Here is an 18,868-nt window from a genome sequence, read left to right on the forward strand (position 1 = left end):
CAAAGGGTGGTTTCTTTCCAATGCCAAGGCTTTTTCACAGTAATTACAAATACTAGGGTCTTGAAACCTGGTGCTTAGAGGTCCTTTCCCCAGAAAAAAACATACAATTTATATTTTTGTTTATATGTATATAAATTAGTACACATGCACATATACATACATGTTCAGAGAGAAACCCTGAACTTCATCGGCCTTCTTGAACCAATGTATCTTTCCCTGGATGCCTTTGATTGGACATTTACATAGACTGGTTTTAACTGGGTCATTTTCTCAGACTTAGAACTGTAAACTAGCAACTTATTAAATTCTCCTTTTAAAAAGCCATTCTATTTCTGGTATATTGCATTCTAACAGCTAACAAATTAGAACAACCTGTTTAATTGTTTTTCAGCATATCTACTGTAGCTATTAATTGGTGTATTACTTAAATATGTAGTAAGTGATAAGCATTTACATTTGTTAGTTGATATGTTACTGCATTTTCATTTTTAAATTGTTCCTCATTGGTTACAGATTATGGAAATTCTTTAAAATGTGAAATTATAATTGTAATAGCATTCCTGAATATAATCTTTTGCATTATATTTTGAAAAAAACTGGAAAGATTTTAGATACAAGCTTATGAAGAGAAATAACCAAAAATAGTTTATTCTGTAACTCAATTTGGGCTCAATATAATTTAGGTTCAGGAAAGAAATGCCCTGAAAATAGTTCTATAGAAAGGAACACTGTATTACGGTTAGAATTGTTCTGCAAAAGACAGCAGAAATGAGATGAAGAATATTCAAATATTTCATTGTCCCTTTCAAAAGTGTATTTCTCTGTTTCTGTTTTTTTGTGCAGCTAACTTTCTATTTGTGTTTCCTTGTTCAATATAAATTTTCATACTTCCAGATGATAATAGCAAATTAATAAAAATAATTCTTAAAGAGCTCTATTAAAATTGTCTAAAGAAAAATAGGTACACACACGTATGTATATGTGCATGTTACTAATTTATATACATATAAACAAAAATATAAATTGTATCTTTTTTCTGGGGAAAGGACCTCTAAGCACCAGGTTTCAAGACCCTAGTATTTGTAATTACTGTGAAAAAACACTGGCATCGGAAAGAAACCACCCTTTGCATTACCCTGAAGGCTAACTTAGGAAATGGTAAAGAAATTTTCAATTGTCTGGATCACAGCATTAAGCAAATAGAAAAATAATTGGGCAAACTTAAAATAATGGGTAGGAGCTCTTATCAATAAAAAAGCTACCTAGGTGGTGTAACAAAAGAGGAATTAACGAATGATTTTGATAACTGAGACATTAATAGATATTTCTTTTAACTTTCTACTGCATTAAGATAGTCAGAGGGAAATACCTGAAATATATGAACGGTAATATAGCTGCCTGGACTTTTATAATGATTGTATAACAGTATTGCCTTCATATTGTGGTTATACAAACTGTGAGGCTGATATTCACTTGTGCCCATTTATCTTGATTTTCAATTTTAGAGTCTTATGATCACTAAGGATATCCCTTAATATTTATTACTGAAGGGTTTTGACTGCCCAAATCAAACCCAATACAATTCTTAAACCATCTTGGTAGATGAAACTTGAGCTAAGCAAAATTGGCCCACCTGACACATACAGTAGCTCCAATTTTACCTATAAGTGACCTATACCTCATTATAATACTAAAAATCATGCCAGTCATAATATCAAGGTGACCATTTTCTTACACAATTTCTGTGATCAAGCATGTAATCAACCTGTTCATGCTCAATAATTAGACCACCACTAAACTTGACATCTTGAGTCATTTTGCTATCATAAAACTAGCCCATGATTTAGTATTATACAGTGATCAAAAGTATTGAAGTTCAGGGAGATGTATTTTTAGACTTATATAGGTCATCTGATTTCCTGTTACATGCCTGGCAATAAGGTCTTTCTCTTCTGAAATACTGCCTATCTCAAGAAGGGTTTGACCATTTGAACAAATTAGACAGTGAACTCAACAATTTCACTGGTGTCAATTTGGAAACCCCAGAAAGTTCCTAAGAGGAGAGGGCATCTAAATGCCCAAAGTTCTGAAACACTACTATGATGAGTGAGCACTGTAATAAAACCTCTTGTGGCTGCTGGACTCTTTTAGTCTAGCAGCTTTGCAACCAAAATTTTTCTCTGTTTGCCCACAAACAAGAACCTTGGTGCCTTAATAAGATACTAATAGAGAAAATGTTTCCAGTTCCAAGTCTGGAAATCAGACAGGCTGAGTGGGTCATTCAGTAAAATTGGATCAGGAAATCAGAATAGAATTTTGTATCCCTTGGAGCTGGGAATGAGACATGGATCCAGCTTTAAAAATTACTTTGCTTTTGGCATGACCTCTATACCTTTCTGTTTTTGAGCACTGCTATGGATGTGTTTCGAGGCCTAACTTCAATTTGTCTTTTGATTATACTTCTCGAAAATTAGTAATCCAAAAATTTTTATCAAATTAAACTAATTTTATTAATTTAATGAAATTAAGTTTGTGAAGCCTGATTACCTGTTAATTGGTGTGTGATATAGGTATAATAAATGTTTATTTACTCTTTAATGTTAATCATTGCATTTCATTTCATTGTCAACTAAATGAAAACAGAAGCACAGGAAAATATGTGTTAGGGGTATCTCAGAAGGAGAAGAAAAAGAAAAGGGACAGAAAGACTAATGGATGAAATACTCACTAAAAACTTCATCTCTTATGAAAGACATAAAATTACAGATCCAAGAAAGCAGCATACGCTAAAAGGATATATCCACATAAATCTCCGTAAAGACACTTACTAATTAGGTTGTCAAAAGTAAAGAAAAAAACAGAGAATCTGAAAGTAGGAAGAGAAAACTGATCCATCATATACAGGGTAAGCATGATGAGATTATTTGCAGATATCTCAGTATAAGCCATGCAGATAAAATGGCAATGATATGATCTATTTAAGATTATGAAAGAGAGCAACCGCCAACCAGAATTCCATTCCCAACAAAACTGTCATTCAAAATTGATGAATAATTTAAAATATTTTCAGACAAATAGTTACTTGAAGAGTTTGTGGCTAAAGGACCAGTGCTATGAGAAATACTAAACGTAGCATTACAAGCAATTAGGAAAATATAGGAGAGACATGTCAGGAGAAGAGTGTAGAATTAAATCTATCAGTAAGGGCAAAAAGAGAAAAAAAACTTATGACCTCTAAAATCCCAAAGACAAGATGTTAGCAGAAAGTGCTGGCTTTACTGTAATAACATTAAATGTTAATGGATTAAAGCCCCCAATCAAAAGACATAGACTGTAAGAATGGGCTACAAAACAGGACCAAACTATATGCTGTCTACAAGGGAATCAGTTTAGACCCAAGGACAGAAACAGATTGAATGTAAAAGAATGAAAGAAGATATTTCACCCAATCAAAAACCAGTAAAGAGCACAGATAACTATTTTAATACATTATGTATTAGTCTTCAAATGAAAAAAATAATTAAAAGGGGCCAAGAAAGACACTGTGCATTGATAATAGGAGCAATTCATCAAGAATTCATGATAAAAATTATAAATATCTATGCACTGAATCGGAGTGACACCAAATACATGAGGCATGCACTGATAACATTGAAGGGAAAAGTAAGCCCCTTTACAAAATAGTTGGAATTTTCAATAAACTGCTCTCATGAATGGATAGAATGTCTAGACAGAAAACAAGGAAACAGTGATTTTGAATAATACAGTAAGTGACCTAAATAAGAAAAATTTACAGAACATTATACCTCACAACAGAAGGATACATATTTCTCTCAATTGCTCATGGATCATTCTTCAGGCTAGAATCACAAATTGGGTCTTAAGTTTCAATAAATTTCAAAAGATCGAAATTATACAAAACACTTTCTCAGATGATAAGGGAATGAAGTTGAAAATCATTAACAGGTGGACATCCTGGACATTCATAAATATATGAAGGCTAAGCAACATATTATTAAACAATAAGTGAGTCAAGGAAAAAAATTACATGAGAAATCAGTAAATATCTCGAGGAAAGGGAAAATCAAAACACAGCAGTTCAAAACTCATAAGATGCAGCAAAGTCAGTACTGCAAGGGAAATTTAATGTGCTAAATGCATATATTGAAAAGAAGAAAGAGCAAAAATTAAAGAATTAAATTCTTACCTAGATAAACTATAAAAAGAATAGAAACTAACTCCAAAGCAAACAGAAGGAAAGAAAGAACAAAGAGTAGAGAGAAATAAAAAGAATTGAGACCATGAAAAGAATTGTGAGAATCAACTAAACCAGAAGTTGTTCCTTTGAGAAAATAAAAAAAAGAATTGTTGGACCTTTAGCTAGTTTACTAGTTTGAAACTGTTATGTACCCCAGAAAAGCCATGTCCTTTTATTCTTAATCCAATCTTGTGAGGGCAGACCAATTGTTTAAGATATGAGGGAACCATTTTGGAAAAATCTTAAGAGCCATGAGAGCCGGGAGATTCCATGCAGCTTTTGGAGATGAAGAAGAAAAATTCCCCTGGCAGAGCTTCATGAAACAAGAAGTCTTGAGAGAAAGCAGATGTCACCATGTTTACTAGGTGCCTTTCCAATTGAGAAAGAAACACAAAACATCATTGGCCTTCTTGAAACAAAGTATCTTTCCTTGGATACTTTAGATTGGACATTTCTATAGCCTTGTTTTAATTGGATATTTTCACTGCTTTATAACTGTAAACTTGCAACTTAAAAAATTCTCATTTTTAAGAGTCATTCCATTTCTGATATATTGTATTCCAGCAGCTTGCAAACTAGAACACACTCCAGGAAAAAAAGTCCAGGACCAGTTAGCTTCACATGTGAATTCTGCCAAGCATTCAAGAAAGAATTAGTACCAGTTCTGCTAAAACACTTCAAAAATTTGAAGAGGAGAACAAACTAAGTATCTTATTCTATGAAGTCAACATCACCTATACCAAAGTCATAAAGTGACACTACAAGAAGAGAAAATTAAAGATAATTTTATTTAATATATGTAGATTCAAAAATCATCAACAAAAATACTCACAAATCAAATCTGGCAGAACATTAAAATAAATATACTCCACGACCAAGTGGGATTTATTGCACGACCAAGTGGGATTTATTGATATTGTGAGAATATCAAGAATTCAACTTGGGGAGGTTGAATTTCTCCCCACTCTCACCATTCCCCGAAGGGGACTTGCAAATACTTTTCCAGTCACTGATCAAATCATTCTGGGATTCATCAGGGGATCACTCTGGACAAACCAAAAAAATCTCATGTGCTACCTGAGATTCCAAGTACTTATGACATTCAATCAAACTATCTACATGAGTTATATTAGGAAATGCTCTAGTCAAAATCTAAATTTTGTAACAAATAAACATTTTTTGCTTTAGTCTCACACATAATGTGACATTTTAAAGTATTAGATATCATCTATTTTCAGCACCCTGCAATAATGACAATCCTTTGTTCTTCCTCATGCAAAAACATTTTTTAAATTTGTACATTGTACAGTTTCACTATTATTATACACTCTAGACAATCCTAGATTATACCATCTCGATCTTTAACTTTTGAAGGCTCTCCCTGCTGGGGGCATGGTGGAGACAGAGAAAAGGTTGTAGGCTGGTTTTAATGGCTTCAAATTGCGAAGCGCTGGGGTCTGAATTCCTGGAGAGAGGGATTCCACCTGAGTTGCATTTCACCCCTCCCGTGGGGAAGGTTCAGGTGGGAGACAGCCCTGAAAGCAGCCTGTTTCTGCGTTTGGGGCAGTTGCAGCCTGTGTAATCCCAGTGCTGAATCCAGAGGCAACCAAGCCTCCATAGAAACAGCTGCAGAAAGCTCTGTTTCATCCCCTTTCCTCTTTTTCAGTTTGCCCAATAGGCGACTTCCACCTTGATCAATTTCACCTGAGCTGGGGGCCTATTTTTAGTAGTCAGAACTTGTTTATTAATGCCACTATTGGTGTTTGGTTGGACTCAGTCCCTGCTACTGTTGGAGACTCTTTCCTTTCCCTCTGGGAAGCCGCCTGTGGGGGAGGGGCACCAGCCGCCAGCTGCCGCAGCTTGGGGAACTGCACACAGCTCGGGGAACTCACTGTTCTGAGACTTGCAGCCGGTCCAGCTGGTCCAGACTGGGGTATGCTGTGTGTCTGGTCTCTATCATGGCTACAGGAGCTGTTCTGTACTGTTTCTGGTTATTTAGTAGTTGCTCTGGAGGATGAACTAAAACACGTGCACCTTACTAAGCTGCCATCTTGGTCCCCCCAGGATGAAAGTTTTCCCTCTGAGACCAAGAACAAGACAAGAATGCCTACTATCACCATTGTTATTCAACATTGTGCTGGAAATTCTGCCTATAGCAATTAGACAAGAAAAATAAAAGATATATGAATTGGAAAGGAAGAAGTAAAGCTTTCACTGTTTACAGATGTCAGGATAATATATGTAAAAATTCCTTAAAAATCTACAGCAAAGCTATTAGGGTTAATAAATGAGTGCAGTAAAGTAGCAGGGAACAAGATCAGCACCCCAAAATTGGTAGTGTTTCTATACATTTGTAGTAAGCAATCTTAGGAATCAAGAAAAAAATTCCATTATCAATACCAAAAAAAAAAATAAAATATTTATGAAGAAATCTGACCAAGCCCCCAAAAGACCTAAACAAAGGAAGACGACAAAAAAATTTCTAAAACAAATAAGAAAAAAACTAAATAAATGCAAGGACACACTGTGTTCATGGATTGGAAGACTAAATATAGTTAAGATATAAAGTCTACCCTAATTAATTTATGCTTTCAATGCAGTACCAATTAAAATCACAACAACACACTTTCCTGAAATATAAAAATCATAAATCAAATTTATTTATAAGGGACAGTATCTTGAAAAAGAGGGATGAAGTGGGAGATTTCATAACTACTTGACTTTTAAGCATGCTACAAGGTACAGTGGTCAAACAGCATGACACTGGCAAAAAGATAGAAATACTAAACAATGGAATTGAATTGAGTATTCAGAAACACACCCTATCATCTATATACAATTGAACTTTCATAGGGCTGTCAAGCCAATTCAAATGGAATAGAGCAGCCACTTCATTAAATGGTCTTTGGAAAAATGGATATCCATAAACAAAAATTAACGAGGGCTTCCTATCTCATATCTTATACAAAAACTAAGTATAAAAGCACTAAAAATTAAAGCTAAGACCATAAAATGTTTAGGAAAAAATGTATGGAAATACCTTATAGATTTTGCTATAGGAGGTGGTTTTGTAGAAATTTTGCCCAAAATCATCAGCAATGAAAAAAATAGCTAAATTGATTTTGTTCTAATTTAAACACTACAACTCAACAACAACAAAAAACAAGGAACCCAATTAAAAAATGGACAAAAACATGGACTTTTTTTCAGAAGGGGAAATACAAATGGCTTAAAAACATATAAAACATCCTCAACTTCACTTGCTATTAGGAAGATATATATCCAAACCATATCACCTCACACCTAATAGAATGAATATTATCAAAAAACCAGAAAACTGCAAGTGCTGGAGTGAATGTGGGGAAAGAAGCACACTTATTCATGTGGGTGGGAACACTGAATGACGTAAACACTCAAAAGCAGATTGACTGTTCCTAAGGAAGTAAAGTATAGAATTGTTATTTGATCCAGCAATCCCATTCCACATTTTCACACCAATGTTTGTAGTGGCATTATTCATGGTTGTCAAGAGATGGAAACAGCCCAAATGTCCATCAATGGACAAGTGGCTAAACAAATGCATACATACATATGATGGATATTTTATTCAGCTAAAGGACAGACTAAAGTGATGAAACTGCAACAATGTGAATGAACCTCAATGACATATGCTAAGTAAAACTAACCATATAAAAAAAGACAAATACCGTATAGTCTTATTAACAGGAATTAATATTAATGAATTTACTTTGAGGGTTAAATTTAAGAACACAGGTTATCAGGAGAAATAAAGAGGGTAGAGATTTAACGTTTGATGAGGAAGGAGTACAGAATATTCAGCAGGAAGGAGTACAGAATGTTCAACAGGACTGATTGTAACATTCCAGAAATTGATAGCACAGTACTATTTGGTTGTAGCACAATATAGTAAGTACTCTGAACAAAACTGAGTGTGAGTATGGTGGGGGGAGGAGGGCTGTTGTCATGTATGACACCAGAAGAAAAGATAGAGGGGTAAGGACTGGGAAAGTACAGTCTACCATTGCCTAGAATGGGCAATGATGGTAACTAAATGGACAGATATGCAAATATGTAGGGTAACAAATGAATGTCTATATTGCAAGGTGTTGAAAATGGGATGGTATGTGGTGAAAAATACAGTCAATTGAAATGAATCCTCTAGTTAACAGTAAAATTATAATATCCATCAATTGAATGTAACAACAGCAATATGACAAAGCTAAATGTTAATAACCAGGGGATATGAGGGAGGGGTATAGGATACTTTGCAAAGGAAATGGATACTCTTACATTGTGCTGGTAAGACCAAGGCCATGTGATTATAACAGAAACCATTGAATTTTACTTAGGTTGTGTTGTATGATGTGTGAATAAAATTAGTTAAAAGTGAACTGAGAGATGCAAATGTTGGAGAAAATTTGGAGAGAGATGGACCTATTCCCTGTGGTTTGGAAAGTAATGTGGTACAACCAATCTAGAGAGCAGTGACTCCACAGGAAGCTAGGTGTCAGTTGCCATGCCTGCAACCCTGTACTTAGATGTATACTTTGAGGAACTAAGAGCATGGACATGAGTGGACATTTGCACATTGGTGTTTATCATGGCAATGGTCATGTTTTGTAATGGATGAAGATGTCCCAAAAGTTACATCCCTGTCCTGCACCCCAACCTCCACACTCCACCACCAATGTGCTCAACCCACCCTTGCTAGTTTGAAGGAATTATTTACCCCAGAAAATCCATGTTCTAATCTTGATTCAATCTTAGGTTGTGTTCTATGTTGTGTGAATAAAACTGCTGAAAAATGAACTGAGAGATACAAGTGCTGGAGAAAATTTGGAGAGAGAGATAGACTGATTCCCTGTGGTTAGGGAAGTAATGTGGTGTAACTTTTTTATTAGAGATTTAACTCCACCTATTTCAGGTGGGTCTTGATTAGTTTACTGGAATCCTTTAAATGAGTAAACATTTTGGAGAGTCAGAGCCTTCAGAAAGAGAGCCAATAGAAACTTCAGCACAGAGCTGACACAGAAGCAGACATTTGGAGAACAGAGACACAGATGTTTGGAGATATGCTGAGCCCAGCACACATCACCATATGATGTTAAGCAAGCCATCACTGGAGAGAGCTGAGAGAAGCCAAGGGATGAGAGCCAGCCCCAGAGAAGAAAAGTGAGGAATCCCCAAAGGAATTGAGGCTAAAACAACAGAGCCCAATAGCAAGGGATCAGCACATCCCATTCACATGACTTCCCAGCTAACAGAGATGTTCTAGACCCATTAACCTTCTTGAGTGAAGGTAACTTCTTGCTGGTGCCTTAATTTGTACACTTTTACTTTCTTAGAACTGTAAACATGTAATTTATTAAATTATTCTTTGAAAAAGCCATTCCAAATTTGGTATACTGCATTCCAGCAGCTTTCAAATGAATACACTGCCTATGCCTACACCAGTGCAAACTGTAGCATATGCATAACTGCACACCTGAATCCTGTCCTCCTGTGACCAACACACTCTAGCCTCACCCACCCTGTTGCCACATACCCCCAAATATGTATGCTGCCCCTGCAGCCTGTCTCCTGTAATGCCTTCCCTCTATATCCAACATGCCACTCACTGCCCACAATCCCTGAGCCCTGTATGCACTTCTTCCAACCACCCCTGACTCTCTGGCCAACATCCCACACACCCAGACACCTGCACACCAACCCTCACCATGCATAGCCCTAGGGCACATCCTGTAGTTGGACCCCACCCCATGCTCTGCACACCACCATATGCCCACCCAAACCCTGCCCTATGACCCACACCCCCACAAACCATGCATTGCACCCCACTTGTGCCACACTCTTCCATGACCCTCACACCCACACTCACACAGTGTGCCCCGTGCCACAACTAAACCACAGCCCAAGTCCCTGTGCCTTCATTTCCTGCCCACTGGGCCAGAAAGTTTGCATGATTGACAAGCCTAGCCAGTGTGCATTTCTGATTGACTGTATACACTAGCAGCTGCCATAACCAGTCTCACAACCCCAGGTAATTCCAAGGAGGGATCTGGGGAACACCAGCCTAATCAGGCCCACAAGAAATATCTCCAATGAAGTGCACACTGCCTAACCACCAGCTATGGCGTTGATAGCTCAATGCTCCCATCAGGATGAAGGGACTTGGCTAGAATTGCACCGGGTCTCCATCTGTCTCATAGGGATGCTGTAATTGGGGAAAGGCAGTCCTGTGGGGAAGATGAGGCCCAAGAGCTCCATCTGCTGGTAAGAAACAGAAATTGCAGTCTGGCACACTGTCTAGCTTCAGAGATCCACAAGTAGAGTGGCATCCCCTGCCTGAGGTTTGGGACTTGATTTGGCCAGGAAATACTAATAAACCGAAAACTGAAGGAGAACTTCAACACAATGAAAAACATCATACTACTGAGGGAAATCAACTTCCATGATAACTTTATCAAGACAATTAAATGACTCAAAATCAACAGAAAATCACCAAGCTTATGAAGATACAGACAGATATCTTCCAATGACAAAATTGAATTACCATAGGAGACACAGACTTTGGAACAACTAATAATGATGCTCATACAACTCTCCATAGGATACCAAGAGGAAACTACAAGAGGAAACTAGAAGGGCATAAAGAAAAAGAATGAGTAAGAAAAACAACAAATACCAGAGAGATTAAAGAGATGGTAGACCAAATTAAAAATATACTAGAGATGAACAGCAGCAGATTTGAAGAGTTAGAAGAAAAAATAAGAGAAATAGAGGACAGATAAATTGAATCTAAATGTACAAAAGAAAAATGGCAAAGCAGATGGACAAACTTGAATTGGATCTCAGAGAAATAATGAACAACATGTACTGCATAAATAATAGAATCATCAGTGTCACAAAAGAAGAGAAGAGTAAGCACTAAGATGATTGTGGAAGTAATGGGGGAAATATTCCCAACCCTTATAAAAGATAGAAGTATGCAGATCAAAGAAAATTAACAGGACCCAAATAGAATAAATCCAAATAGGCCTACCTTCAGACACATACTAATCAATCTGTCAAATGTTGAAGAAGAGGAGAAAATGCCAAAAGGAGCAAGAAGGAAGCAAGTCACCACATAAAAAGGAAATAAAAAAAGACTGAGTGTGGACTATTCAACAATAAACAAGGAGGTGAGAAGATGGGTCTTTGATATATTCAACATCTTCAAAGAGAAAGACTGCCATCCCAGAATTCTGTAACCAGCCAAATTGTCCATGAAAAAAGTAAGGGAGTGATCAAAATTTTCAATGACAAAGTCTGAGAGAAATTCTTGACAAGAGATGGCCCTAGAAGAAATACTAAAGGGACTTCATTAGGTGAAAATAAAGATGGGGGTTGGAAGACTGGAGAGGGGCACAGAATTGAATAGCACTACCAGTAAGGGTAACTTAAAGAATAAAAAGAGAAAGAGGGAAAAGAATATAAAGATTTGACAAATATAAATCAAAGGATAAGATGGTAGATTCAAGAAGTACCTTTAGAGTAACAACTTTGAATATTAGCAGACTAAATTCACCAATTATAAGGTATAGATTAGCAGAATGGATTAAGAATATGACCCATCTATATGCTGTTTACAAGAGACTCATCTTAGACCCAGGGAAGCAAACAGAATGAAGTGAAAGGATGGAAAAAGTTTTCCATGGAAGTTATAGGCCAAAGAAAGTAAGAGTATTTTTACTACTATCAGACCAAGTAGACTTTCAATGCAAAAACATCATAAGATGCAAAAAAGAACATTACATATTTAAAAAGGACCAATTCAAGAAGAATAAATAGCAATCATAAATGTTTATGCAGTCAATTATGCAACTCTAATGTACACAAAGCAAACATTGGAAAAACTGAAGGGAGTAATGGACTTTTCAAGAATATTAGTGGCAGAAGTCAGTACAGCACTCTCCTTTATAGAAAGAACAATCAGACATAGGATCAGCCAGAAAATCATGAATTTAAACATCTTGATAAAATAATTAGACCTAAGAAACATATATAGATCATTACATGACAAAACAGCAGAGAATGCATTCTTCTGTACTGATACAGGGATCTTCTATATGATAGATAATATGCTGGACACAAAATGTGTTTAAAAATTTAGAAAGATTGAAAAATTTAGAAAGATTGAAATTATTTCTCTGATTAAAATGGAGTGAAGCAGGAAATCAATAACCACTAAAGAAGCAAAACTTTCACAGATACATGAGATTAAATAATGTACATTTAAATAATTAATGGGTCAAAGCAGAAAATACTAGAGAAATTAACAAGTACGTGGAGATGAATGGAAATAGAATATAACAGATCAGAACATATGGGACATGGCAAAGGTAGTGCTGAGAGGGAAATTGTTTGCAATAAATGCCTGTATTTAAAAAAAAGAGGGAATTCAAGGGTCTAACCATTCAACTGGAGTAACTAGAGAAAGAATAGCAAACCAACCCCCAAATAAATAGAGGAATAGAAGTAAAGATTGAAGAAGAATTAAATGAATTGGAGAGAAAAAGAAAACAGAATACAAAGAATCAGTGAAACCAGAAATTGGTCCTTTGAGAAAATCAATAAAATCAATGGGCCCTTAGCTAGGCTGACAAAGAAAAAAAAAGAGGATGCAAATAAACAAAATCAGAAATGATGTAAAGTTTTTACAATGGACCCTGAAAAAGTAAAATAAAAATCATGAGGATACTATGAACAAATAGCCAACAAATTAGACAACTTAGAACAAATGACTAAATTCCTAGATGCACATGAACAAGTTACAGTGATTGAAAAAAAAATAGATCTCAACGAATGAAGCATAATTAATGGGATTAAATCAGTCACCAAAAATCTTACAAAGAAAACCCCAAGGACAGAAGGCTTCACAGAGGAATTTTATCAAATATTACAAAAAGAAGAAAAACAAATCCTGCTCAAACTCTTCCAAAACAATGAAGATAACATCACTCTAATACCAAAACTGTTTAAAGATGCTCTAAGAAAGGAAAATTAGAGACCAATATCCATAAAGAATACAGATGCAATGTGCTCAGCAAATACTAGCAAATTGAGTCCAATGACACATTTGAAGAATTATACGCCACAATCAAGTGAGAATTATACCAGAATGTGAGGTTGGGTCAACACAAGAAAATCAATCAATGTAAAATAGCATATCAACAAATTGAAAGGTAAAACTTACTTAATCATCCAGATTGATGCTGAAGAAGCATTGGACAGAATTCACCATCTTTTTCTGGTAAAAACATTTCAACAGTTAGGAATTAAATAAAACTTCCTCGATAAGATAAAGGGCACATATACTGCCTGCCATGCCAGAGACCCGGGTTTGATTCCTGGTGCCTCCCCATGCAAAAAAAAGGGCACATAAAAAACCATAGCCAGAATCATACTTAAAGGTAAAAGACTGAAATCCTTCTTCCTAAGATTGGGAATAAGACAAAGATTCCCACTGCACCATTATTCATTGTACTAGAAGTTCTATTTAAAGCAATTAGACAGGAAAAATAAATGAAAGCCATCCAAGTGAGAAAGGAAGAATCAAACCTTTCATTATTTTCAGATGACATGATGCTATATTTGGAAAATCCTGAGAAATCTATGACAATGCTTCTTGAGCTATAAAGAAATTCAGAAAAGTGGTAAGATGCAACATTGATATGTAAAAATCAGATATGCTTCTGTATACAAGACGACCTCACTGAGGAGACAATTAAGGAAAAAATTCATTCTAAATAGCAACGAAAATAATCAAGTACCTAAGAATAAACTTAACCTTATATTGAAAAGACCTGTACACAGAAAACTACCTAATATTTTAAAAGAAATTAGAAAGCATTTAAATCAGTTGAAAGACATTCACTATTGATAGATAGGAAGGTTAAATGTAGTTAAGATGTCAATTCTACCCAAATTGATCTACAGCTTCAATGAAATAACAAGAACAATTCCAACAATCCATTTGGAAGACTTGGAAAAGCTAACTGTCAAATACAAATTGGAAGGGAAAGAGATCTTCATCAGCTAAAATATTCCACACAAAAAAATGAAGTAGGAGGATTAACACTTCCTGATTTTAATGCTTATTATCAAGACACAAGGGTCAAATCAGCATGGTACTGGCACAAAGATAGAAGAATTGGCAAATGGAAAATAATTGAGAGTGTAGAAAAAGACCATGAAATCTATGGTTAGCTACTCTTGAACAATGTACCCAAATCCACTTAACTGGGACAGAATATTATTTTCAATAAATTGGTGTAGAATAACTGAATATCAATAGTCAAAAGAATGAAAGAGAACCTTAGTTTACACCCTTTAGAAAAGTTAACTCAGGGTGGTGTGATGGAGGCTCAGTGGCAGAATACTTGCCTCCCATGCCAGAGGCCCAGATTCAATTCCCAGTACCTGCCCGTGCAAAAAAAAAAAAAAAAAGGAGAAAGAAAAAGTTAACTCAAAGTGGATGAAAGATATAAATATAAGAGCCAGTACCATAAAACTCTTAGAAAAAAATAAATGGAAACATCTTCAAGACCCTGTAATAGGAGATAACTTCCTCAACTTTGTACCCAAAATGCAAAGAAAAAAATGTAAATGGGAAAATCAAAATCAAATGCTTTTGTACCTCAGAAGTTTTTGCCTAAAAGGTCAAGAGGCTGCCAACACCATGGCATAAAATATTTGCAAATCATGAATTCTGTAATGGTTTGATATCCTGCATACATAAAGAAATCATACAATTCAACAAAACAAACAACCCAATTGTGTTGGTTTGAAAGGATTCATGTCCCCTAGAAAAGCCATATTTTAATCTAAATCCCATTTCATAAAGGCAGAGTGATCTCTATTCAATATTCAATACTATACGTTTTCAACTGTAATCATCTCCTTGGAGAGGTGATGTAGTCGAGAGTGGTTGTTAAGCTGGATTAGGTGATGACATGTCTCCACCCATTTGGGTGAATCTTTATAAGTTTCTGGAGTCCTACAAGAGAGGAAACATTTTGTAGAATGAAAGCTAATTCAGAGAGATCAGAGTAGAATGACATAGCCATGAAAAGCAGAGACAACCAGCCAACGACCTTTGGAGATGAAGAAGGAAAATATCTCACAGGGAGCTTCATGAAACAGGAAACCAGGAGAAGAAGGTAGCAGATGGTACTGTGCTCATCAAGTGCCCTTCCAGATGAGAGAGAAACTCTGACTGTGTTCACCATGTGTCTTCTCACTTGAGAGAGAAACCCTGAACTTCATAAGCCTTATTGAACCAAGTTATCTTTTCCTGGATGCCTTAGATTGGACATTTCTATAGACCAGTTTTAATTGGGACATTTTCTTAGCCTTGAAAGTGTAAACTAGCAACTTATTAAATTCCCCTTTTTAAAATCCATTCTGTTTCTGGTATATTGCATTCTGGCAGCTAGCAAACTAGAACACTAATTATAAAATAAGCTAAGGATATGAGCTGTCATGTTTTCCAAAAAGAAAATACACATGCTATAATGCATATTGAGACATTCTCATTTTTATTAGCTATAAGGGAAATGCAGATCAAAACTACAATATGATTCCACCTCACCCCTATACGGATAGCTGGTAGTAAAGAAACAAGGAACTACAAATTTCGGGGAAGATGTGGAGAAATTCGAACACTTATGTACTGCTGATGGGAATGTATAATTATACAAGTAATATGGAAGACAGTGTGGGGGGCCCTTAGAAAACTAAATATCAAGTGGCCCTATGACTTTGCAATACCACTACTTGGTATACACCAAGAAGAGATGAAAACAATGACAAAGACAAATATTTGAACGCTTTTGTTCATGGAAACAAAATTCACAATAGCAAAAAGATGGAAACAATCCAAGTAAGATGAAATGAGGTCCTGAATTATATGACCACATGGATGAACTTTCAGGACATAAAGCTGAGTGAAATAAGTCAAACGCCAAAAGCTAGATACTGTATGATTTTTTTATTATGACCATGGTAAAGGTAAATTCAGGGGATTATAGGGCTACATAGAAACTAGGGATGGGTGAATGGTTAGCTAGTGAAATTGAACTTAAATGTAAGGAAATAGATAGACGTGAAAGGAGTTTATTAGGGAGTCTGTTAGCATAGTTGCCATATTGAAGGTGAATATGATTGAAAGGGGTTTTATAATGCCATGTTGCTCATTAATTAACACTAAAAATATAAATAAATTCTTGCATGAACTGCTTGAAGAGATTGAATATGGTACAAAGAGTAAAAATACATAGATAGATGTAGTTGGAAAACTACTATTGCATGCTATGTTCTATATTTCACAGGAAGACATCAGTACAACAGCAATACCGGGGTAAATAATTAGGGGTGAAGGACAAAATATAGGGGAGGTTTTTTTATATACTAGGTGAATGTGTGTTTTTCTCTTTGTATCATTCAAAATTGTTCAAAACTTGAGAGTGCTGATGATTGTACAACTAAGTGAGGATAATGTTAGACATAGATTGTTGGCAATGTACATAACACATGATGTCCAATAGATGGAAGTTATGTTGACTGAGAAGTAGAATGGGGAACTGTGATGTATACATATGATCAAATATTGAGCAGCTACAGAAAGGAACAAAGTTGTGAGGTATGCAACCATGTGAATGAACTGAGGGGTTATGTGAAGCAAAATAAGCCAGAAACAAAAGGACAAATATTGTATGGTCTCTATTAGGGAATACTTATGAGAAATTGGGGCATAGATTGTGGGCTTTTATATCAGTTACATCTAGTCCAGAGCTAAAATTGTTATTTTTACATTTTGAGATATTGTGCTGTATATGCATGACCTGGTATTTGCCTGGAGATTTGGGTTGCTTGTGCTTTGGGTATAAATTTTATGAAGTTATCTCCTATTTCTAAGTTCTGAATAGCTTTCCTTTTATTTTCTACTAGGAGTGTGTGACACCTAGAACTCAGAGCAGGAGTTCTGCATCTTTGAAAGTCAGCATTGCCACATACAGCAGTTTTGAAGAATTAAAAAAAAGAGATCAGCATTCAACTAGAGATAAGAACAAAGTCAATTTGATAGGGACTGAGGTAAGTCAGAATACAGGGTTAAGTAGGACACTGTCATATTTTAGAACTTCACTTACTGTATGAGATCAAAGGTAGAGATGTTTCTCTTGTGCAAAATCTAAATTTTCTGTAGCACATACTCTAACTCAACCTATCTGGATAGATCATTTAAAGAACCTAAAGACATGGAGATCATAATGGGAAAAAGGGTTGGTAATTCTGTATAGCTTAACATAATATCTGTATGTATCCAAGACTATATTGAACAGATAATTTAAAAGCATTGGGAAAGTCCCTTGAGGGATGGGAGAAAAAATACGGAAATGTTGAAGTTTTATTATGAGAGAAACACCTGATTCTGTCTCAAATAATAGGGTCCACCAAGTCAAAAGGTGATGCATTTGGTCTTGAGCCTTGTTCTTCTGAAACTTATTTATGTAGCAGAGAACTTAAGCCTAACTATAGTCTTGATGAAGAGTTTCTTCCAGATGGCCTCTTTTGTTGCTAAGCTGTGGCCACCCTCTCTCTAGGCTGAGCTCTGCAAGTAAAAATTTTACCCTCCCCCCACATGGGACAAAACATTCAGGGGTGAAATTCTGCCTGACAACAAAGGAAATGAGTCCCAGGATAAGCCTGGTCCTGGAACTATTGGATCAACAATACCTTCTTGATGAAAAGGTGGAAAATAATTACAACAAAATACTGTATCAGTGGCTAAGGGTGTTCAAAAGAATTGAGAGACTATTCTGGAGGCTAATCTTATGCAAACCCCAGCTAGATATTGCTACTTACCATGGTTTGTCACATCCCAGCCAAAACTATTTCTGGCAATGCTTAAGACCATCTGAGGCTCTATCTGAGATTCTATAAATTCTTCATACACTGTGATTACTTTCCAGAGTCCTACAAACTTCACAGGAGTTACTAGGCCAGATACTTCTTTGATTCCAGAGTGGCCAGTCTTTCTGAGAAGGTCAACAAGTTGCATCGAACTATACCATGTTGTCAACAGCCCTTCCCAACATGAAAACATTAGTATGGGCATTTTCTAAATACCTCTAAATTTGGGAGGAGGATGAAATGAGAAGGAGGAGTTATAACAGAGAAAACATAATTAAATAAATGAATATGACTGTGGAATCATTACACTGGTATTTCTCTTACTCTCCAGTATCTTGGAGCAATTAGTAGGTAAAACCTAAAATTGTGGAACTGTGACCCATACCAAACTCTGAAATATCTTCTATACCTACTTGTTTCAATGTACTTTGAAATTTATTGCCTTTTTGTATATATTTCACAACAAAAATTTCATACATACATATTTGCAAATTCACTTTGAGTGACTGAGAAGAAAACATGGAAATATTAAAGTTCACCCACCTGAGGAGGACCCAATATTCTTACAATCTCTGGGGACTGACAATTTGATGGGACATTCCCTTGATCTTGGGGAAACTTATTTTTGCCTTATGA

General features: G+C 35.8%; 1 protein-coding gene across 4 annotated transcripts in view; it reads left to right on the plus strand.

Annotated features, from left to right (window-relative positions):
- LOC143646803 (uncharacterized) overlaps window positions 1–18,491 on the plus strand; it is a 168,994-nt gene extending 150,503 nt beyond the window's left edge. For all 4 annotated transcript variants that reach the window (XM_077116159.1, XM_077116157.1, XM_077116158.1 and 1 more), the window contains 2 exons: window positions 17,270–17,413; window positions 18,292–18,491. In XM_077116159.1, the coding sequence (XP_076972274.1) occupies window positions 17,270–17,413; window positions 18,292–18,444 (297 nt within the window). In that variant the 3' untranslated portion in view covers window positions 18,445–18,491. The remainder of the gene's footprint in view (window positions 1–17,269; window positions 17,414–18,291) is intronic.
- The last annotated feature ends 377 nt before the right edge of the window (window positions 18,492–18,868 follow it).

The sequence above is a fragment of the Tamandua tetradactyla genome, chromosome 9, assembly GCF_023851605.1.
Source record: "Tamandua tetradactyla isolate mTamTet1 chromosome 9, mTamTet1.pri, whole genome shotgun sequence".
Classification (NCBI taxonomy): domain Eukaryota; kingdom Metazoa; phylum Chordata; class Mammalia; order Pilosa; family Myrmecophagidae; genus Tamandua; species Tamandua tetradactyla.